Source organism: Sorex fumeus, unplaced genomic scaffold (assembly GCF_029834395.1).
Source record: "Sorex fumeus unplaced genomic scaffold, SorFum_2.1 ptg000030l, whole genome shotgun sequence".
NCBI classification, from domain to species: Eukaryota; Metazoa; Chordata; class Mammalia; order Eulipotyphla; family Soricidae; genus Sorex; species Sorex fumeus.
In genome coordinates this window covers 30112241-30136639 of record NW_026606087.1, presented here as the reverse complement: position 1 = coordinate 30136639, position 24399 = coordinate 30112241, and the positions used below count along the sequence as shown (strand labels likewise).

Here is a 24399-nt window from a genome sequence, read left to right as displayed (position 1 = left end):
TGTGGGCCCTTTCTTCCATCCTGAGAAATGTTTGCAGAGCTATAAATTTTCTCCTTAACATAGCTTTAGCTGCGTCCCGTAGGTTCTGGCAGCTTGTGTCTTTATTCTCATTTTTTTCCAAGTATCTTTTGATTTCTTCCTTGATTTCTTTCCTGACCTACTCATTGTTCAACATTGAGTTGTTTAATTTACAGGTGTTTGATTTGGTTTTCTGCATCTGTACACGATTATGTGTGTCTTCAGTGTGTCGTGATCTGAGAAGAATATACATTGTCTATATTCCTAATTCTATTGAGGTATGCTTTTTGACTCAACTCATGGTCTATTCTGTAAAATGTTCCATGTGCACTGGAAAATAATGTGTATTATCTTTTGGGGGGTATAAAGTCCTGTATAGATCTATTTTCTTCCTTCAGAACCATTATTTCCTTGCCAAATTTATTTATTTATTTATTTATTTATATTAGTGAGACACCATGAAGTACAGTTATAGACTTACAAATTTTTGTGCTTGGGTTTCAATTATACAATGATCAAATACCCATCCCTCCACCAGTGCCCATTTCCCACTACCACGGATCCCAGTTTCCCTCCCACCCCCCATACCCCCGATCCAATCCTGCCTCTGTGGCAGGGCATTCCCTTTTGTTCTCTCTCTCTCTCTTATTGGTCCCTGCAGAGTTTTAATCTTCTTGATCTATCCGGGAATGATAAGGCGGTGTTGAATTCTCCAACTACTATTGTGTTGCTTGCAATGTCCTTCTTAAGGTCTGTTAGCAGTTGTTGTAGGTATTGGCTGGTCCCTCATCGGGTGCATATATGTTCTTCCTGTTGTATATATCCCTTGATTAATAAAAAAAAATGGCCTTCTGTCCCTTCTCTTCTTTTTCAACCTGAAATCTATGTTGTCCAATACTAGTAAGACCACTCCAGCTTTTTTGAGGGGGTTATTTGTTTGAGATTTTGCTATTTTCCTACATCCCACAAATAAGTGCAATCATTCTGTCTGTCCCTCTCTCTCTGTGACTCATTTCACTCAGCATTATACTTTAAATGTCCATCCATTAATAAGTGAATTTTATGACTTTATTTTTCCTAACAGATGCATAGTATTCCATTGTATAGATGTACCATAGTTTCTCTAACCAGTCATCTGTTCTCAAGCACTCATGTTGCTTCCAGATTCTGGCTATTTTGAACAGTACTGCAACAAATACAGAAATGCAGATAGCATTTTTTTCTATGTGTTTTGGGTCCCCGGGATATATTCCCAGAAGCTGAGTCGTATGAAACCTCAATTTCTAGTTTATTTTGAGTAATGCCCAAATTGTTCTCCAAAAAGGCTGGACCAGTTGGTCTTCCCACCAACACTGAAGGAAAGTCCCTTTTCCTGCATCCACTCCATCACTGTTGCCCTTGTTCTTTTGGACATGTGCCAGTGTCTCTGGTATGAGATATCTTATTGTTGTTTTGATTTGCGTCTCCCTGATGATTTGTGATGCAGAAAATTTTTTTCATATGACTTTTGGCCACTTGTATTTCTTCTTTGAGGAAGTTTTTGTTCATTTCTTCTCTCCAGTTTTTGATGGGGTTGGATGATTTTTTTTATTGTAACATTCTACCAGTGCCTTACATATTTTATATACCCTTAATCAGATGGGTATTGGATAAATATTTTTACCCAATCTGTGGACTGTGTTTGTATCTAGGGCACTTTAGTTTGAGGTGCAGAAGCTTCTATCACAACCCAACAATAGGTCTTATTCTCAATAGGGAAACACTAAAGATATTCCCTCTAAGATCAAGCACAAGATAAGGTTGCCCACTCTTGCCACTCCTATTCAACATAGTACCTGAAGTACTTGCCACAGCAGTTAGGCAAGAAAAAGATACCAAGGGTATCCAGATATTGGCATTATGACATGATACTGTTTTTTCAGATGACATGATATTATACTTAGAAATCAGAAACTATCAAGGAATCTACTAAAATCTCCTAGAAACTATAGACTTATATAGTAAAGTGGCAGGTTACAAAATCAATACCCAAAAGTCCATGGCTTTTCTAGATACAAATAATGAAAGAGAAGAAAGATATACTTAGAAAACAATCCTGTTCACTATAATGTCTCAGAAAATGAAGTACCTCAAGATTAGTTTAACTAAAGAGGTGAAGAACCTATAGAAAGAAAACTACAAAACACTACTTCAAGAATTAAGACGAGATTAGAAAATGCTCATGGATCAGGGGGATTAACATGATTAAAATGGCAATACTCCCCGAAGCATTATATAGAGTCAATGCAGCCTCTATTTCTTTCCTCCCTGGGCAGTGCTCAGGGTCTCCAGGGTTCTACCTGGTGATGCTCCTGAAGGCGATTTGGGTTGGGTTGGCTTGAAGCTAGAAAGAATGATAGATATGGAAAAAGTGCAGGATTCTCTATACATTTTAATTTTTAATGTCGTAAATGTCATAAACGAGAGAGCAAAGAATCAAAACTTGGACTTGAGATAGGACGCAGGTGCTAGACCTCGTCTGTGGCATATGTGAGTTTTGGGGATCACTGGACCCTAAGCACCACTGCAGTGGTCATGGGCCCCTGAGCAATGTCAGCTGTCTTTCCTATAAAAAGAATCACAAAACTTTAAATCCTAAAAAAAGCCTAGAAACCACATAAATCAACACTCTTCATTAAAGAAAGAGATGCAGTGACAATCGAGTTTTTTTTTTAGAGAATGGGGTGAAAACTGAATTAATGAGTACAACTTTTGATATTTAATTTTTTTGTTAAAGCACCTTGATTTACAGATTTGGTTTCAGAGTTGAGTTTTAGACATTCAGTGTTCTGGCCCAATCCAATCACCAATGTTAATTTACTTTCACTAGTGGCCGCAGGTTCCCTCCCACCCCTCAGCCTGCCACCTTGACAGGCACTTTTTTTTTCTTTTTGGGTCACACTCGGTAATGCACAGGGGTTACTCCTGGCTCTGCACTCAGGAATTACTCCTGGAGATGCTTGGGGAACCATATGGGATTCTGGGGATCAAACCCGGGTCAACCACGTGCAAGGGAAATGCCCTACCCGCTGTGCTATTGCCTCAGCTCCAACAGGAACGATTTAAAGTCGGTTGTTGTTGGTTGGATTTCATGTATTCAGAGTCTTTGACTTTGTGGCCTTGATACATAGCAAAACAGCTCCTCCATACCACTCTGCCCTATTATTTTATATCCCACCTCTTTTCACTTCCTCCTTTAGTTTTCTTTCCTTCTCTGTCCTTCTCCTCTCAATACTCTGGGATTAAGTGAGATCTAGGAATCTCCACTTCAGTGCAAGAATTCTCTTGTCTAGTTATTCTAAGTATCACAGGTAAGTGAGATTATCCTGTGTTTGTCCTCTTCCTGCTGACTTACTGCACATGATTCAGTGTCTTCCACTTCCATCCAAGTTACAGCAAATTGCATGATTTCATTTGCATAGCATTTCATTGTGTAAACATACCCATCATAAACTACTTCTTTATTTCTGGACATCTCGGTTGATTCCATAGTTTAGCTAATGTACTAAGTCTGCAATGAAGAATGATGTGCACATGTTCTTTTAAATAAATGTTTTTGTGTTTTGGGAGTAGACACCAAAAAGTGGAATTGATGGGTCATATATCAGTTCAATTATAAGTTTACTGAGAATCCTCCATACTATTTTCCTTAGGTATTGAACCAGGCAACATTCCCACCAGCAGTGGATGAGACTCTCATGGCATCCCTGCCAACACATACTGTTTCTAGTATTTTTGTTTGTTTGCTTTTGGGTCACAGCCAGCAATTCTCAGGGCTTATTCCTGTTCTTTGTGCTCAAGGATCACTCCTGGTGGGGCTTGGGGGACCACAGGTATTCCAGACACCCTTCTCACCCCCGTATCTTATCCCCACCATGGTGTTCTTTTAAACCACTAGCCCCTCGTCAGCAACAGACAATTTTCCTCATAGTCTTCGTGCTTGCTACACGTGTTCTCCATTTTACTTCTTAGTTTCTTTTTTAAAAGTTTATTATTTATCCTTTTCCTTATTTTTGCAATGAATATGGGTTTTACTCCTGGTTGTAGTGCTTACTTACACACATGTGGTTGTGGCATGTCAGAGATCACTTATTTCATTGCAGCATTGGAAGAAAAGGTAATGTCATAAGGGTTGTGTCTGTCATTTCGGAAGTTCTGGGGATCAAACTCATGGCTTCATGCCTACAAGGCAGGTGCTCTACCACTACCCAGAGAGCCCCCACCTGCAATCTCACTTTTGTTCTGATTACACTTAGATTTTCTCAATACTGCTCTATAATTTGGGTTGTGATTCCTGTCTTCCCGTCTAGCTAAGTCACCCTATCCCCTCATATGAATTCCCTAATTGAACCCTTCCCACGACCTTTATACCTCAATGGAATTGTCCCAGACCCAGGTTTTGAAGCACAGGAACACGATTCACTCAATGAAGTCTCTTTCTTGCTCCACCTCTATCTCCCCTCCATTCCCCATTCCCAGCCATTCCCTGCACCCACCTCTTTAATTTCCATTCTCAATTTTATGGGTGATCCTGTGAGCATTTCAGTACTCCATCACTAATCTTTATCAAAAGATTCAGGGAGTACCCGTTATTATTTTTTGACCTAAATTATTCCCTCTAAATATTTTTTTCTTTTTTTCTGAATTTGAACTAGCTTTGTTGTAACTGACCTGCCATTTTTTCTGCATTCTCTTGAACTGTGTTGATGTCTTCTTGTAAGGAGACAATGGTTTTAGCATGTTGTTCACACCCTACATTCTTGTACTCTTCCCAATATTCCTTCTCACTGAGTTTCTCAAGAAATACCTTTTCAGCATTAATTATTTGCAAGCGCATAGCTGTTGAAAGAAAATAAATATCAAGTCATTTCTACTATCATTATATGCAGTAGGGCTGGAGCGACAGCACAGCGGGTAGGGTGTTTGCCTTGCACGCAGCCAACATGACCAACCCAAATTTGATTCCTCTGCCCCTCTTGGAGAGCCTGGCAAGCTACCGAGAGTAATTTGCCTGAACAGCAAAGCATGGCAAGCTACCCGTGATGTATTCAATATGCCAAACACTGTAACAACAAAGTCTCACAATGGAGACGTTACTGGGCCCGCTTGAGAAAATCGATGAACAACGGGAGGACAGTGACAGTGACCTTGATTATATGCTGTAATTTAAGTTTATGACATTAAAATAATGTTAACTACAAATACTACTTTATGTCTATAATTTGGGAAATCTATTCAAATTATTTAGTTAGCTATCATGATTGAAAATTTAAGTAAAAAAAGCTTCCAATTATAAAGTAGATGTGTTTACTTTTATCCTATGATTGAGAACTTTAATAGACGACATATAATCATGGGAACTCCAAAATTCTTATTATTTTGTGACAGCATGATATCAGTTTTATTTTGTATAATATATCATATACTTTTGATTGGCAGAGTCTTCTGCCCCCACGCCTGGCTGTCCTCACCAGGGCCCCTTGGAGGGGGCGGGTTGAGTTTCCCTCCCCACCCCGAGCAGAGAGCCAGCAGCCAAAGACATCCAGAACCAGCCACAGCCATGCTGAGACCACTCTCCACACGTCTGGACAAACCTCATGCATGAAGGAACCGGCAGAGGAACCCAGGCATGCAGGTCCTGGGGCTGAGATCTCCAAGCCTGCTCGGATCAGGACTGAGCATCCTCCACCCAGATCCCCATCTTCCAGTAGGCAGGTGTCACAGCCACCAACTGCCCACCCCCCACTCCCCCCCCCCCCCCCGGCGCCAGGTAATTCCATCAATGGCCAAGACCAGAGACTATAAAACCCAGCTCCTGGCAGCTCGCGGCTGCATTCGCAGCCATGCGACATCTTATTATCTCATTCTTACTTTGGACAGCCCGGCAGGCTACCGAATGTATCCTGCCTGCATGGCAGAGTCTGGCAAACTCCCCATGGCATACTCAATACGCCAAATACCAGTAACAATGATGGATCTCATTCTCCTAACCCTGAAAGAGCATTTCACAGGGCTAGGACGAAGGAGACGTTACTGGTGCCTGCTCGAGGCAATCAACAAACAACAGGATGATCGTGATCATGATACTTTTATTAGTATTTTTAAATTTTCTGGTCATAGTGTCTCTGGGAGAAGTGATTTCAACTTGTATCCTTCTGCAGCCACTGGAAACAATTTATTTTAAAGCTTCTCCATTCTGTCATCTAAGGAGAACTTGCTTGGCCCCACCTTGTGTGAAGTGATAACAAATTATAACACATCCTCCCACCACCTCACTTTAAAGTTCTAACCTAGTCCTCCATTCTCCTCCTTTCCCCATTTCTAATCCCTCTTTTTAATCTAGATCCTTTAGGTGAACTGGGTTGGGGAAGCTTCTTTTAATTGTTCCCAACTCTAAATTGAAAATGAAGCCAACACTGCCATCAAACAAGAAAATTTTGCAAAAAAAATAAACCTTGCTTTGGGGTTCAGGGAGGCATCTAATAGGAACTGATCCCATGCACAGAGTCCAATTTTCAGCTCTGTTTTGCTATTACTTACCTTCTTCGTTTGGCAAAAAGTATTTGCTCACTTAGTTATTGCCCTTGCCTGTTTGTCTACATGTGTTCGTGGTTGTTGATAATTTGAAACATGCTCTCAGATCCTGCATTTATTAGGAATAAATCATTAACACATTAAATAACTGACTTGAAACAACTTTTTGACTATTTCTCTAAATTACCTTTCAAGTTTTGCTCCTGATCTCTTTCATACTGCCATTTTCCCTTCATTGCTGCCTCAACTTCCTCTCTTGTTACAGCTGTCAACCCCTCTGGCTGCTTTTCACTGAGTTCCTTTATTAGGTTTCGTAAGTGCCAACTCTGCTCATCTTTTAAGCGTTTATTCTGTCATGAAAATAAACTGTAGCTGAAATAATTGCCCTTAAAACAGAGTCAAATGTCGAGTCTTTCAAAGTGAGAAAGAAACATTTAGTAAGTTATACAATAGTATGTCTAAGAGAATATGGAATGTGGAAGACTCAAAATTAAATTCATCAACACTGTTACTATTGGGTATAAAGTGACACTTTAAAATGTAGTATTTAATATATCAGAAAATAAAATACATACTCCTCACTAAAGTTTTCAAGATTCTAAGTATTAATGAATATTAATGTTTGATCTTAAGGTCAATCTCTTTAATTTACCGTCAACGCTTGTTCTTATGTAGCACTCATTCATTTGGATAATACTTATTGAACATTTACAGTTATACAATGATCAATGTGCCAGAAGTTTTTTGGCACTAGGAATATATTAGTGAACGAAATAGATAAAACATGGCCCTTGTGAAATTTACATTATTAGTTGCTTTTTAGTGGCCTAAATTACCACGTTTTTCCTTTTATCTTTTGGTTTTCAAGTTATACTTGGTGGTGTTCTGGGCTTACTTCTGCCTCTCTTTGGGGATCAGACCTTATAGTACTCGGAAGACCATATGGTGTGCTGGTTGCAAGATAGGTGCCTTACCATGGTACTATCTGTATGAGCCCTAATTCCCATCTCTTAGGGTGATGGTTACTTGATGATTGCTGAGTTTTCCAACACTTCTGCTTGAACTTGAACTGAGTTCCTTTTGTGGATATCTGTTTATTTTTTTTTAAACTTCCTCTTATTCCATCAGCTTAAGAGCTTATTCTTGCCCTTGTTATCTTATTGTGTATAGGCACAAATATTTTAGCATGTATAAAGTTAATACACTTTCCTTATAATTGTTTAATGCTCCCTTATTTTTCCTGGTATGTCTCCTTCAATTCCTTAAACTGAGTAAAGTATATGTGGGCAAAATGCTTTAATATTTCTATTTAAAATGATTTACTCTTCCATTATTATATACCTCTTATTCTCTCGTTCTCACTCTCAGAGAACCCGGCAGGCTACTGAGAGTATCCTGCCTGCATATGACCTGTAAAGGTGATTAGAAGCTGCCCCAAAAGCCTCCATCCCTCTCGGAGACCCCTGCAAGCTACCGAGAGTATCCTGCCCACACGGCAGAGCCTGGCAAGCTACACGTGGCGTATTTGATATGCCAAAAACAGTAACAATGATGGTCCTCATTCCCCTGACGCTGAAAGAGCCCCCAATATGTCATTGGGCTACACTAGCATGTGACAGGGACGAATGGAGATGTTGCTGGCGCCCGCTCCAGCAAATCAATGAACAACGGGGTGATCGGGATAGTGATAGTGATGCTCCCATATTTAGTATTTTTCTACTCTGGTTTAAAAAGCATATTTTATTTCTGATATTCATGTATTTTATGCTTCTAAGTTAAAATGCTCTTAAGAGTATTTTATACTCTTAACTAAGAGTATTTTCTTTCCCAAAACTGCTTGCTACATCAGTGCTTCTCAAGCTAATGTATACACCAAACACTTGAGGATCTTGCAAAAACAAAGATTCTGACTAAGTTTGGCATGAAGCCTGTTATTCTGTATTTTTGTCACAATCAAAGTGAGGCAAAACTTGATGACCTATATGTCATATTTTGAACATCTACGTTCTTTTAAATAACTTATGTTTGCAATCCATTGACAGTGCTAAAACTTACTAAAACTCAGTTCTTTTATTACTTAAGGTAAAGGTAAAGGCCCTCCCGTTGATCGTCGATTTGCTCGAGCGGGCCCAGTAACGTCTCCATTGGAGACTTTGTTGTTACTGTGTCTGGCATATCGAATACTCTCGGTAGCTTGCCGGGCTCTCCGAGAGGGGCGGAGGAATCGAACTCGGGTCATGTTGGCCGCTTGTAAGGCGAACGCCCTACCCGCTGTGCTATCGATCCAGCCCTTTTATTACTTAAAAAACTTTAAACCAGAAGGCTGGAAAAATTAATTTCTTAAACTTGTTATCGAATAGGCACTAGTTCAATAAACTCCTCAGATGAAATTTGAATGTAAGCTTAATACTCTTGCAATGATCCCATAGGCTGCTATGGCCAAGTGATGGACTGTACAGTTGTAAGTCTATAACTGTACCTCATGGTGTTTCACTAATTAAAAAAAAAAGGTTTTTTTTTTAATTGAATCATGATGAGATACAGAGGTTTTTTGTTTGTTTTTTCATTTTTTTGCTTTTTGGGTCACACCCAGCGATGCTCAGGCGTCACTCCTGGCTCTGCACTCAGAAATTACTCCTGGCGGTGCTTGGGGGACCATATGGGATGCCAGGGATCGAACCTGGGTCAGCCACTTGCAAGAAAAACACCCTACCTGCTGTGCTATCACTCCAGCCCCACGGTGAGATACATAGTTACAAAGCTGTTCATGGTCGGTTTTCAGTCATACAGTGTTCCAGCACCCGTCCCCCCACCAGTGTACATTTCCCACCAACAATGACCCCAGTTCCCTCCCCCCAGCCTGATCTCTATGGCAGGCAACTTTCCTTTGATTTCCCTCTCCCTCTCTCTGCTTCCCTCCCTCCCCCCTCTCCCTCCCTCTCTCTCACTTTCTCTCTCTCCCACCTCCCTCCTCTCTCTTTCTGCCCCCCCCCAACATTATTATGATTATCAGTATACAGATACTGAAAGGGTATCATGTTTACCTATTTTCAGCCCGCAGTTCTTATTCAGAGTTATCATTTCCAGCTATCTTTTAGTGGTCCCTTCTCTATCCCAACTGCCTTTTCCCCAAGTACTTGAGGCTGGCTTCCAACCATGGACTAAATCCTCTTCTTGGTTTCTACTGTCCTTGGATATTAATATCATTTTATGATTTTTTATATTCCACAAATGAACCCAATCATTTCATGTCTATCCCTCTTCTTTTGACTCATTTCACTCAGCATGATATAATTTTTTTTTTAGTGAAACACCATAGGTACAGTTATAGACCTACAAATTTTTGTGCTTGGGTTTCAGTTATACAATGATCAAGTACCCATCCCTCCACCAGTGCCCATCCTCCACCACCATGGGTCCCAGCATCCCTCCCACCCACCCCGTCCCCCCATCCCACCCTGCCTCTGTGGCAGGGCATTCCCTTTTGTTCTCTCTCTCTCTCCTTTTGGGTCCTGTGGTTTGCAAGAGAGGCATTGAGTGGCAATCATGTTTTGTCTATAGTCTACTTTAAGCATGCTTCTCCCATCCTGGGAGGATCCTCCCAACACCCTTTATTTGGTGCTCCCTTCTCTATCTGAGCTTCCTTTTCCCCTAGCGCATGATATAAGTTTTGATGATTACATTTGCTTCTGTGTTGTAAGAACTATATAAAAGAAAGTAAATTTGTTTGTGATTACTAAGCACACAGGCTGGGGTCGAAGGTGGGAAACAAGGGACACTGATGGAGGGAAGGTCACACTGGCTGTGGGATTAGCATTGGATATTTAATGACTGAAACTGAAATATTATCAACAAAATGGTAAACTGTGGATTATAATGAAAAAATTTAAAAAGAAAAAATTAAACAGAGGAAAAAGATCTTTGAGATCTAGGACTTTGCAGAGAACTTTTAATCTGAAAATAAAAACTTCAATCATAAAAGGCAAGTAAGTAAATGGGACTTCAAAACTAAAAACATATATTCTATGAAATAACTTGTTTAACAGATGGAAACCTATTATATATGCTGGACAAAATATAAGAAATACCATAGCTAACAAAGTCTAGTATCTAGATGAGATCTATCTATCCATTTATCTATCATGTATATTAAAACTCAAAAATTAACAGTAAAAAATATAATTAGGAAAGAGACAAAGACATGAAGATAAAGAGGGTGTACAGATAGCAGATAAGCATACAAAGATATATCTAACATAATTAGCATAAAGGAAATACAAATGAGAACCATAACAGTGACATCATCAAATGCTTCTAGGATATGGAGGAACTGAATTATGTATAATTTCGGTGACATTGACATTGTAAAGCAGTACAGATACATTATCATAAAGGATGCCATGTTTTTCTACAAAACTAAGCATTTGCTTGCCACATAGAACCCATTCAGTTATCTCAGAAATGAGTATTTATACTCACATAAAACCCTGTACACAAATGTTTATCAAAACTTCTTTTTTAAGAGTGGGGCACAGCTAAACATGGGAAGCAGTCATATGTTTTTCCAAAAGTAGTGTAAATAATCGGTATTATAGCAATACTGTAGAATATTATCCAGCAATAAAAAAAGAACCTATCAGCAAAAGGAATGGTACTGAGCACTGGAGTGACTGAGACTCGGTGCTAGAGTGACTGAGTGCCTTACATCTGTGAGGCAATGGCTATGATTTTCAACATGGCAAATATTTATTAAGTTTTAAAATAACTAAACTTGTGTGTGTGTGTGTGTGTGTGTGTGTGTGTGTGTGTGTGTGTGTTTGGGCCACAGGTGACTGTTCTCAGGGATTACTCCTGGCTCTTCACTAAAGGATCACTCAGTGGGTTTGGTGGGTTATATGAAGTGCTGGGGATTGAACTCAGGTTGACTGCATGCAAAGCAAGACTTCTACCCACTATCCTATCATTCCAGCCCTCAAAATAAGTAAAATTCTACTGAAAAAGGAATCAACTAACTTAAAAAAGAAACCGATTCAACAATTTGGATGAATATTGAGAGAACTATATTAATTGAGGAAAGACAATATCCGAAGGAGCTTACTGTATATTCCATTTATATAATTTTGGAACTGACAAAATTGTAAGATAAAGAAACAAATGATTTCCAGGAATAGAAGGGGTAAAATTGGGAAGAGGGTGAGTGATTATGAAAGGACATATGAAGAATTTTATGATAATGAAAATTCTCTAGCTTGATTTAATCTGTCAGTATTAACACTGTTGGTGTTAATTTGATTGCTGTGTTCTACTTTTGATGAGATGTTAAAAGAAACTCTGTGAGTCTGCTCTCAGTATACACTGTCTCTATATAGTTTCTTACACTTGCAAGTTAATTATCTTAAAAATAATTTTTAATACAAATCAATATTATCAATATATAATTTATTACTTTATTCAATTATAAGTATTTTTAATTAAAAAGTATTTTACTGAATGAAAAATTTGTATATTAGTTTTACAGAGATAAATTTAATTATGTTGGCTTGACATATTACCCATTTTAAAGTGCAATATTTATAGGAATTTGGAAGATAGCAATGGAAAAATCTTTGTCAAACTAATGCACTGCCAGTACTTTTTCTAAATATGAACTTTTCCATTTATTATTGTAGAAGCATAAAATTCCTTTAGTAAGTATATTCTGAATTCTAAAGAAGGTTTTGATCATACTCATGTACATTTTAGTAAGGCAGAAATGACCTGTAAATTCCACTTATAGGTAAAAATTATTTGCCATAACCTACAAGCCAAAATATTCTAAAGATAGTAGTTTAAAAAACACTACATGTAATTCAGAGAAAAATGTCATAATTCAAGGAAATTATCCTTTTACTTTGTATGCTTAGCACAAATATCTCTGAAAAATAATTACAGTCCTTTAAGATAAATTTTTAGCACAGTATTCCTTCCAACATATAACTTTATATGTAAATTAAAACAACATCACAGAGATCTGAGAGATAATACAGTGGGCATGGTGTTTGCCTTGCATGTGATCATCCTGAGTTTGATTTTCACCACCGCATATAATTCTCACTGCATATAATTTCAGGTGTGATTCCCAAGCACTGTGCCAGGACTAAGCCCTAAGGACTACTAGACTTACCAAAGGTAAAGGTAAAGGTAAAGGCCCTCCCGTTGATCGTCGATTTGCTCGAGCGGGCCCAGTAACGTCTCCATTGGAGACTTTGTTGTTACTGTGTCTGGCATATCGAATACTCTCGGTAGCTTGCCGGGCTCTCCGAGAGGGGCGGAGGAATCGAACTCGGGTCGGCCATGTTGGCCGCTTGTAAGGCGAACGCCCTACTGCTATGGAGTGGAGTGATACCAAAGTAAGTAAATAAAAACTTAAAAACTAGCATCACAAATCCATAGAGTATAATTGAATGCTACATTAAATCTGACATTTAATAATATCTACATTAAACATTCCAAATCCCATATATATTTTAAGTGGAACAAAATTGTGTCTAATAACACTCAAAATTCATTTTATCTGCAAAATTACTCTAAGTGATATACTGAGTATAGGTTATGTATATCTACCATTATGTAAAAGACAGACATTTATCCAAGTTAAGCAAATAATTATTATCTAATCTTTAGATAATAATTAGAATAACTGTTACATTATAAAACAGAATAATGGGAAACCAGTAAACTATAATAAAGGAGTTTATATTTTATTTTATTCCCCTATTACTATTATTGTTGTACCATGATTTACAATACTGTTAATGACAGTTTCATGTATACATAGTTTCAACAACACACCCTCCACCAGAGTTTGATTTTGTTCTTATAGAGTCATTGAATGGGTTTTACTCTTTTAAGACTCACAAGGATAGAAACTGCCAAAATAAATCAAAGTTCCCATTTAGTCATTCAGCTTTACTCAATAATAATATCTTGTAGAACCACGGCACATTATCAAACTAACATTGAAACAACGTTATAAATTAGACACTTTATTTGGATTTTTTGTCAGTTTACATACATGTTCATTTTTAGTGTTTTGTGTTATGAAATATTGTCATATATACACATATATTTGAGAATTATATATACATATACATATGAGAATTGTCACCGAGGATATCCACGGTGAATCCATGGTATTAAAGGGGATCACCCAGAAGAGTAAAAAGTGAAAGAGAAGAATTGAGATCGGATCTTGGTAAATGCCCAATTAAGGGGTGGGTGTAGAAAAGGGCAATGAATAAAAAGCCAGGGTAAATGGCCAGAGAAGTAGGAGTAATGTCCTAAGAAAATGATGTCCGGGAAGCAAAAGGAAGAAAGTCTCAGAACCACAGAAGTGGCTGGCGAAGGGATGAAGAATAAAGTAAAGGATATTCTGGGCCTGCCTAACTGATGTTCACAACTGGCCAGAACAGTTCTGATGGAAGAGTTGTGACGGAAAGAAGAATGAAGAGGAATGTCTAATGAAGTAGGTGGGGCAAGGCATGCAAACATAAACTGTTCTTAATGTAGGTTAGAGTTCAAACAAACCTAACATACAGGAAGAGATTATGGGTCAGAAACAAAGAAGGGTATTTCTGATTTTGACATAACTGCAGATATAAGTATATCTTGCTAATGGTTTATGTTTGATTTAGCAACATAAATATCTATGATCCCAAGGAGTCTTCCTTCCAATCATGTAAGAAACAGTGCAACAAATATTTATTGAACACCTATTCATGCTGGATCTCTGAAGATAAGATTTCATTGCAACTGCAATGAACTTAAAGAGCTTTGAAATTAATAGTAGTAACAGATTTTATAAAACATTCCACCTTAGATGGGGGGGGGGAGAAACTGACAAAGCAAGAAGAGGAGCTGGAGAGATAATGCAGCAGGCAAGTATGTGCCTTGCACTCAGCGGACCTTGATTAGATCCCTGGCACCATCTAGGATGTCCCTCCAGGAGAGATCTCTGAGCACAGAGCCAGGAGTAAATCCTCAGTACCATCAGGTATGGCACCAAAGCAAAAAGAAAAAGCAATCAGTGGGAAGGAAAGAGTCTGGGAAGGTAAAATAACCAGAGAGACTGAGTCTTCCAAGTTTTTCAAGAATCAATAGTGAGTAAGGGGATGGGGCAAAGGGGAAGGCATCAGAAAGCAAGACTGGGACAGCGAGAAGAGTTCAGAGCGCAGGGTCTAGAAGACTTTGGAAGACTGTGGGCTTTATTTTCTGTGTAACAGGAAGACACTGCAGTATTTTGGGAACTGCAAAGTTTATAGTTGTCCGAGGATAATTCTGGTTGCATGGTGGAAAATGTACTCAACAGAGGAAGGATTGGTAAGAGATGACGGTCTTTTAAATCGGGACAATAGCTGGATGAATGGAAATAAACAGATAAATGGGAGCTAGAACTTCCTCTCCACATGTGTCACTGCTGTCTCCACTTAAGACAGGGAGAGCAGGCACAGGCTGCCTACTTGTGTAAACCAGCACTTTTGTAAACCAGGACTTATTTCTAATTCCAAACTGTGGGCTAGGGATTCCTTGGTCTGTCTACCACTGGGGATTTGCACTGGCTTCTCTTCATGGCAGCTGGCTTCTCCAGTGTGCTCTGGATCTCATCATAAGGAACTGCATTCAAGTATCTCAATCAAACTTCTTTTCATTGCCATCCACAGATCTGAGTTTCTGCATGTCCTTTGTTATAACTGACTGACACTTAAATATTATGACAATGTCAGGGCAGAAAGCTTATCTTGCCAAATAAATATCTGCCGAGTGAACAAATTACACAGAACACCTATTTTTGTTGTGTGTCCTTTTATTTGGAGGACACACTTAGCTTTGTTCAGGTTTTTGCTCAGGGCTTTTGCTCAGGACTTACTCCTGGGTCTGTGTTCAGGGGTCACTCCTGTTCAGGGCTGCTTGGGCGATTGGGAATCAAACTAGGGTCAGCCATGTGCAATGCAATCATCTTAATCTCTTTGTCCCCAGGAATCCATTTTTACAAGAAGGAAATTGAGGCTTTTGTTTTAATCAAAACAACAGGAAAGTAAGTTGTATAGTTAGTATGATCAGGTCTCTGATCCCAGATTCTATTAAACAATTTGCCTAATTATTAGACAAAAACCTGGGAGTTCCATGGTCCATACGAAGTGAGTGTTTTAACAGGAGGCATCAGTATTCTTCATTCATGAAACACCTTGAAGTTCAGTTGCTGCTGTTACTTATCATTTCTTGCTCTCAAACTTCATTTTTTCAAGTTTTAGTACTGATAGTAATATATCCATTTGATAACACAATTTTTACAAACTATGTATATTTTATTTTGGTTTGGGGGCCATGTCTGTTGGTGCTTGAGGCTTACTCCTGGGTCTGTGCTCGGGGATCACTCCTAGCAGTGCTGGGTTCAAATCTGGTTGGCTGCATGCAAGGCATGCACTTTACCCACTGGACTCTCTCTCCAGCCCCAGTAAGATATTTTACCAAATATTAAATTAGTCACCTAAACAACTAAAACACTTTTCAAATATCATTTATATATGCATATTCTGAAAATTTATAAGAAAAAATATTCAGAAGCTGAAAAAATAATTTTTTATACTTTGGTTAAATAAGTTAAATTATTTAAGAAAATTAAAATTTTGAACATAAAATGATCTGCAAAAAGTGTCATTTAAGTTTACTTTTCTTGATATGTAATGAACTGGAACATCAGACCCCTCTTCACTTACACAAACCAAAAATCTTAAGCGTTCTTTAAATTAATCAAGCCCAAGAACGAAGGAAGACCATTTTCTAGAATATACCTCATCATAATTCACAATTTTAAATAGCAAATGAATAAATGTTTAATGACTAGAGAAATGATCTAAATTTTATACTCACTCTATCATGAAATTTTTTATTCTTTTCCCTAAGTCTCTTCAGTTGAATCATGAATCGTTCTAACATGTTCTCCTTTGCTTGACAGCTGATAATAGATAAACATGTGTTATAATTATTTAGCCTTCAGAATATTAGTGAGACAAAATTTTTAATTCAATAACATCATTTGAATTGAAATCCAGTATTAAGTATATTATGATAACCTACTGAGGAATAAGAAACTTTCTTAATACTTTGTATTTCTGAATATCTTTTACTAATTAGGAAGCTTTTGTAATACTTTGTATTTCAGAATATATTATACTAATTTTACTATAAAATTGATATTTACATTAGAGAGATCAAGTTTTAAAAAATTTCCCATTTGTATTTTACAGTCATAATTTTATACTTTGTATTTACAAATAATTTAGCATAAAGAAATCTAGGAAAGGCCACGTAGAAAATATATTTTCTTAGAATTCTTTTTTTTTTTGTCTTTTTGGGTCTCACCTGGCAATGCACAGGGGTTACTCCTGGCTCATGCACTCAGGAATTTCTCCTGGTGGTACTCAGGGGACCATATGGGATGCTGGTAATTGAACCAGGGTTGGCTGCTCGTTCTAGGAACTTGAAGAGCCTCAAATCAATCATTCAGGGTCTTGACGAAGAAGTCTGACAATCTCGTAGGTGGGCAGCCATGTGATCTTTTGACGTCCCGTGGAATCCAGTCGGTAACAGTTCTAGTTCAGCAGTCATCTCCAAATCCCATTACGTGTCCAGCCCATCTAATTTTTGATGCCTTGGCAAACAAGACAGTATTCCTAATTCTTAATCATCAACAGAGGTCGGAACTCCGGATTGTTTCTCTCATTTGAGTGAAACATGATACTCCAAGCATAGCTCTTTCAATTCCTCTTTGGGAGACCCGAATAGCGTTCATCCTGCTTTCGTAGGTCCCAGGTCTCTGAGGCGTATGTTAATGCAGGAAGAATAGTGGAATCGAAATGATGTGCCCGGAGCTGGAGGTTCTTTGCCCTCTTAGCTATTTCTTCGATGCTCTTGAAGGCGTTCCAAGCCGCTCTCATCCTCCTGCGCAACTCAGGTGTCAGGTCATTCGTCATGTTGACTTCTCGACCTAGGTACACATAACTGTTGCATTCAGAGATGTTCGTTCCACTGAGAGCTAATGGAACATCAGGAACAAAACTGTTTCTCATAAACATTGTCTTCGTGAGACTCAGCTGTAGTCCGACCTTTCCACACCCAAGGTCGAAGTCAGCCAGAATTTGTGCCACTTGGCTAATGTTTGGTGTTACTAGAAGAATGTCATCAGCAAAGCGGAGGTGGTGTAGTTGCCAACCATCTATCTTCACTCCCATTCCTTCCCATTCCAGTCGTTGCATGACGTTCTCGAGGGTGGCACTGAAGAGTTTCGGTGAAATGGTATCACCCTGCTGAACCCCTCTCTTGACATCAATGATGAATTCACTGAGAATGGTGAAATTCTGGTAGTGAACCCATAATACAACTCACGGAGGACCCTGATGTATTGACTTTGAACGCCCTGTTTGGCTAGGGCTTTGATGACTGCTTCCGTCCCAACAGAATCAAAGGCCTTCTTTAAATCAATGAACGTTAAACAGAGTGGCATCTTGAACTCCTGAGAAACCTCAATGAGCTTGGTTATCGTGTGGATATGGTCAATCATGCTGAATCCTTTTCAGAACCCAGCTTGCTCGCATGGTTGTCCTTCATCTAGTGTTCTGCCAATCCTATTCAGGATGACTCGAGTGAACAGCTTGTACATGACAGACAATAGGCAGATCAGGCAACAGTTGCCAATATTGTGGATGTCTCTCTTCTTGTACAGTAGTACAGTCCTGCTGGTTTTCCATTGGGATGGATCCTTGCATTCAGACAGGTAGCGTGTGAAGAGCTGAGCCAGTGTATTGATGAGTACTGATGGCAGGTTCTTCAGGTGTTTAGGTCTGACCTTGTCTGGGCCGGGTGCTGTTTGCTTCTTTACTGACAAAATGGTGTGTCGGATTTCGGAAGGGAGAACGTTGGGAACGACATACTCATGCTGCGGAATTTGGAATGTGGGCAGGTGGATGTGGCTATCGAAGAGATCCGAGAAGAAGTCATGGATAATCTTCTCCATTGCCCTTCTGGAAGATGTGATAGATCCATCAGGATGTCGGAGGGCAGTCATCTTGGTCTTGTAGTTGGCAAAGGACAGGCGGGTGATGCAAACGCTTTTCCCTGCTTCTGCCGCATCTGCCAGCACTGCTGCACTTCTCTCTTTGAGGTCTTCCTTTATCTCTTCTCTGCACTGCTTTGCGAGCTTGGACATTCACTTGCAGTTGCCTGAGGCTTGTGCCAAGCCACATTGGTGAATAAGCTCAAGAGTTTTCAAAGACATGCATCTTTTTGTGGCTATCTCTCTCTTGGTGTTCTTCGCACAATCATGGAGGTGCTGAGCCAGTTGATAGTATTCTTCATCAATTGACGAGGAATACAGCAAACACATCTTTTTGAAATATTTAGGTAAACTATATATAATCATTGTTTCAAGGTTATTAGTATACTACTTTCAATAAATAATAGGAGCTTCTTTCCTGACACAAATTCTGTTGGGGTGGAGATTGAGTCACACCAAATATATCTCCTTAACATCTAACCAATATTTGTTAAGTATCTGCTAATTTAAAAGAAGACAAAAATATATAGAAAGACTTAGTTTTAGGTCATTTAATGACTATTTGAAATATAGGTAAATATTTTTAGTTAGCAAGTTTTAACAGTTGTTTTTGCTTCTGTTTTGGGTCACACCCAAATGCTAAGGGTTACTCCTGGCTCTGCACTCAGGAATTGCTCCCGGTAGTGCTCAGGGGACCATGTGCATTGCCAGGGGTCAAACTTAGGATGGATGCTTGTACTATCTCTCTGACCCCTGAGGTTTTTAATTTTAATTGTGACCAAAAAAGGCCAATGTAGGGAAGGGGGGCGTTCCGGTCCGTCCTTCACGCCCTACCAAGGTCACCAGTTGTCCCCCACGAGCGGTTCTCCAGCACGGCCACGGCCCCAGAAGCACAAGGACTTAATGCAGAACCCGGCAGCTTGGAGCAGAAAAGTGAACGGACTATGCGTTAATCCAGGCCATCAAGTCTGCTGGAGGGGAAAGGGTGTTGCCCCAGTCGCCTTCTCCTCTCTGGAAAGAAAGATGGCGGCCGCATGGGAGCCTTGTGGACAGCAGGTATGAGCCGGGGGACTGGGGGCGACTAAAACCTCATGGGAAGGGGGGCGTTTCGGTCCGCCCTTCACGCCCTACCGAGGCCACCAGTTGCCCCTCACTAGCGGCTCTCCAGCACGGCCACGTCTCCAGTGCACAGAAACCAATTTCTTAACTATCTGACTTTCAGTAGAAATACTTCCAGGGTCAATAAGTAAAATAGCAGAAATCCAAAACCAACATTTAATTCTTGAACCCAGCTGTAGAAAGCAAATCACTTCACAATGCTTTTTCAGCATGTCTGATTTGGGGGGGGGGTAAACTCTAAATAATAGTGGTGAATCTTTTATTGAAACAATGAATCTAATCAAAGCAGATAGAGTGTTAACTAGAATTCATCTGCCCCACAGGGACTAGGAGGGGTGGGGGGTGGGGTTTTATTGGGGTTCTTCATGGTAAAAAAATAAGTTTTGGTAAAGGGAAATGTGTTTCATATTTGCATGACTGGGACCTAAACCTGAAAACTTTGTAACCTTTCCCATGGTGATTCAATAAATAAATAATAAAAAAAAAAGGCCAATGTAAACAGCTTCAAATTTGTCCCTCATTGGAATTTTTAAAAGAAAGAAAAATACATAGCAAAATAGCAACAAAGGTCAAAAGGCAACATGATAGGAGAACTGACCACAGAGTTGAGTTGGAGGGAGGAGAGGTTATGAGGGTGCTTGGGGAAGAGAGACAGGGTACTGTCACTGGGTGTGTGTTGGGTTAGTGTACATAAGAAACCATTATTAATAGTCCTGTTAACCATAGACATCTCAATTTAAAAATAAAATAAAAGGGGGGAGAGAATAAGAAGGCTTCCATTTTGTTCCAATCACTTTGCACCTACCTTATATCAAACTCTCTCTAAGGTTTCTATTTCCAAGCTATTAGTGGAAATAAATTGTCTAGTTTCTGGATTAAAAGTTAAAAAATCTGGGGGCTGGAGCAATAGTACAGTGGGGAGGGCATTTGCCTTGCTTGCAGTCCACCCGGGTTTGATTCCCAGCATCCCTTATGGTCCCCCAAGCACCACCAGGAGTAATTCCTGAGTGCAGAGCGAGGAGTAACCCCTGAGCATCGCTGGGTGTGACCAAAAACCAAAAAAAAAAAGTTAAAAAATCCTATGTGAATTTTTTAACGTAAAGTGTCTGCAGGAGCGATAGCACAGCGGGTAGGGCGTTTGCCTTGCATGCAGCCAACATGGCCGACCCGAGTTTGATTCCTCCGCCCCTCTCGGAGAGCCTGGCAAGCTACCGAGAGTATTCGATATGCCAGACACAGTAACAACAAAGTCTCCAATGGAGACGTTACTGGGCCCGCTTGAGCAAATCGATGATCAACGGGAGGGCCTTTACCTTTACTTTTACTTTAAAGTGTCTACTAAATTAATGTTGAATGTTGATCCTTACGTCCTCAGTCATTCCCACAACTATCACTGTATTTATAGCATGTATACTTAGAGAGAAAAACAACGTTTTGATATTTGAAATTTAAGTTAGATTTATATCTAGTTATTTATTAGTTGCCTAAGGACTCAACCTACTTAGACTGTGCCTTACTTTTCTATACATATTGAAGAATAGAAGCTCTATAGTTTCTTTTCAGTTCCAGAATTGGCAATTGAAATCAGTCAATAGGCTTGTTCATGAAGTCATACATTCTACACAGACCTAATGCTCTGTGCCGATCATTGTTTCAGGTATTATATACTATCAGAAGTGACCTTTATGATCCTTGCCTTCAAAGAGACTAATTCAGTGGACAATAAAGAAGCAAACACACAAATATATTATTTATACACCTGATAGATGATCTGGTGAACTAATAGGATATGAGAAAAATAGCAAATAGAATGGATAGGTTGATTAACGATAGTATGAAATAAGGCTTATTTTTTAACAAGAAAAAAACCCTTTTACTTCTAGAGCTAAAGCATGCAAAGGTTTTTATTATTATTATTTTTTAATTTTTATTAGTGAAACACCATGAGGTACAGTTGTAGACTTACAAATTTTTGTGCTTGGGTTTCAGTTATACAATGATCAAGTACCCATCCCACCACCAGTGCCCATTCTCCACCCCCACGAATCCCAGTATCCCTCCCACCCCCCATATCCCCCATCCCACCCTTCCTCTATGGCAGGGCATTCCCTTTTGTTCTCTCTCTCCTTTTGGGTGTCGTGGTTTGCAAAAGAGGGTGGAGCAATAGCACCATAGCAAAGCCCTTGCCTCTCACACAGCCAACCCGGGCCGACCCTGGTTTGACTCCTCCACCCCTCTCAGAGAGCCCGGCAAGCTACTGAGAGTATAGTGCCCGCACGGCAAAGCCTGGCAAGCTAACCATGACGTATTCGATAATTATGATTCAATATGCCAAAAACTCGAGCGGGGCCCAGTAATGTCTCCATTGGAGACTTTGTTGTTACTGTGTTTGGCATATCGAATACGTCACAGGGAGCTTGCCAGGCTCTGCTGTGCGGGCGAGATACTCTCAGTAGCTTGCCGGGCTCTCCGAGAGGGGCGGAGGAATCGAACTTGGGTCAGCCATGTTGGCTGCGTGCAAGGCAAATGCCCTACCACTGTGCTATCGCTCCAGCCCAAAAACAGTAATAAGTCTCACAATGGAGACATTACTTGTGCCCACTCAAGCAAATAGATGAACAATATCCCCGGTATACCTCTTCTTTCCCACCCTCCCCCTGGCTCCATGGCAGACAATATTCCCCATATCTCTCTCTACTTTTGGGATTGTGGTTTGCAATACAGACGCTGAGAGGTTATCATGTTTGATCCTTTATCTATTTCCAGCACACATCTCCCATCCTGACTGGTTCCTCAAGCCAATATTTTCTTAGTGATCCCTTCTATATTCCATCTGCCTTCTCCCCTTTGCTCATGAGGCATGCTTCCAGCTATGGAGCAATCCTCCTGTCCCATTTATCTATTATCCTTAGGTGTCAGCCTCATGTTATGTTGTTTTATACTCCACAAATAAGTACAGTCCTTCTATGTTAGTCCCTCTCTTTCTGACTCATTTCACTTAGCATGATGCTCTCCTACCATCTCTTATAACAAAATAGTTAGAAACAAATGGACCTATGATTTCTCTTGTGCTCCTTCTGAAGTAGGAAGAAAGACCTGAGTGGACTCATCATGCCTCAGGAGGATTTCTGAGATGTCCTAAAGGTTCCATCACCCAGTTTGAGGGAGTAGAATGGAGTTACAGGTTTAACATAACCAAAAAATAAAACCTTGAGATTTGCTTCCACCTTCTCGTGATTTATGAAGAAAAGAATTTATTAGAAAATAAAGAAGGCTGGGGCTGGAGGATAGCACAGTGGGTACGGCATTTGCCTTGCACATGGCCGACCCGGTTCGATTCTCAGCATCCCATATGGTCCCCTGAGCACCACCATGAGTAACTCTTGAGAGCAGAGCCAGGAGTAATCCCTGTGCATTGCCAGGTGTGACCCAAAAAGAAAAGAAAAGAAAAGAAAAGAAAAAAAAGAAAAGAAAAGAAAAGAAGGCTGAACTCCAAAACTTTACCGTATCAGTCACTATGAGAACTTAAGCTTTGCTGTTCACTTCAGACTTCTTTATTTTCAGAAAATGTTCATCTATTCAGTGCCCTAGTAACTTCTATGCCACACTAAATGCCGAAGGAAGGGAAGTAAGAAAACAGTGATACTATAAAAGTAGTTTAAAATGATAGAGCACAATAAGAAATTGCCAGTAACATAGTCACCCTGTCTTCTTTTTATTGCTATTACTATGCCAACTTTCCCTCTAATACTATTTAAATAGAAATTATGAAAAAATTGGTTTAAAGAAAACTATATTTTTATTTTAGACTCATAATCATATTCGCATTCTTTTTAAAAATTATTATTTGTTGTTTATGGGCCACAGCTAGCAGTGCTCAGGGCTTATTCATGGCTCTGGACTCAGGATCACTCCTGGCAGGGCCCAAAAGACTACATGGGGTGTCAGGGATTGAACCAGAGCCAACTTCAAACAAGAGAAGCACTCTATCCACTGTACTATTAGTTTGCTCTCTATGCCAGACACAGTAACAACAAAGTCTCCAATGGAGACGTTACTGGGCCCGCTAGAGCAAATCGACAATCAACGGGAGGGCCTTTACCTTTACCTTTACCTTATTCACACTATTCCTATATCTGTATCCATACTCCTAGAAAACTGGGAAGAAAAAAATCTAGTGGTGAAAACTAAAAACTGCCATTAATTAGAGAAAATCCCTTTATAGATTTAGGATTGGCTATCTTAGCTCCTCGTGAACAGCCCAAGAGATTGATGATCTTTTCTCAATGTAGAGTTACCATTTATAAGACTAACCTGATCAAAGGGCAGTTTAGATTGATAGTTTTTGACACTACCATTACTCCTCCAGAATCACTGTATCACTGTCATCCTGTTGTTCATCAATTTCCTTGAGCAGGCACCAGTAACGTCTCCTTCACCCTAGCCCTGAGATTTTAAAAAGTGCCACATTCGAGGCTCATTCAGGGTCAGGAGAATGAGACCCATCACTGTTACGGTTTTTGGCATATTGAATACGCCATGGGGAGTTTGCCAGACTCTGCCATGTGGGCAGGATACTTTTGGTAGCCTGCCAGGTT

General features: G+C 39.7%; 1 protein-coding gene across 1 annotated transcript in view; it reads right to left on the bottom strand.

Moving 5' to 3' along the window:
- The window catches only part of CCDC83 (coiled-coil domain containing 83), a 61945-nt gene that overhangs the window by 33426 nt on the left and 4120 nt on the right, over positions 1-24399 (bottom strand). The window contains exons 2-4 of the mRNA XM_056116436.1: positions 16501-16585; positions 6779-6941; positions 4729-4896 (exon numbers count right to left, since the gene is read on the bottom strand). Coding sequence (XP_055972411.1) covers positions 4729-4896; positions 6779-6941; positions 16501-16585 — 416 coding nt within the window. The remainder of the gene's footprint in view (positions 1-4728; positions 4897-6778; positions 6942-16500; positions 16586-24399) is intronic.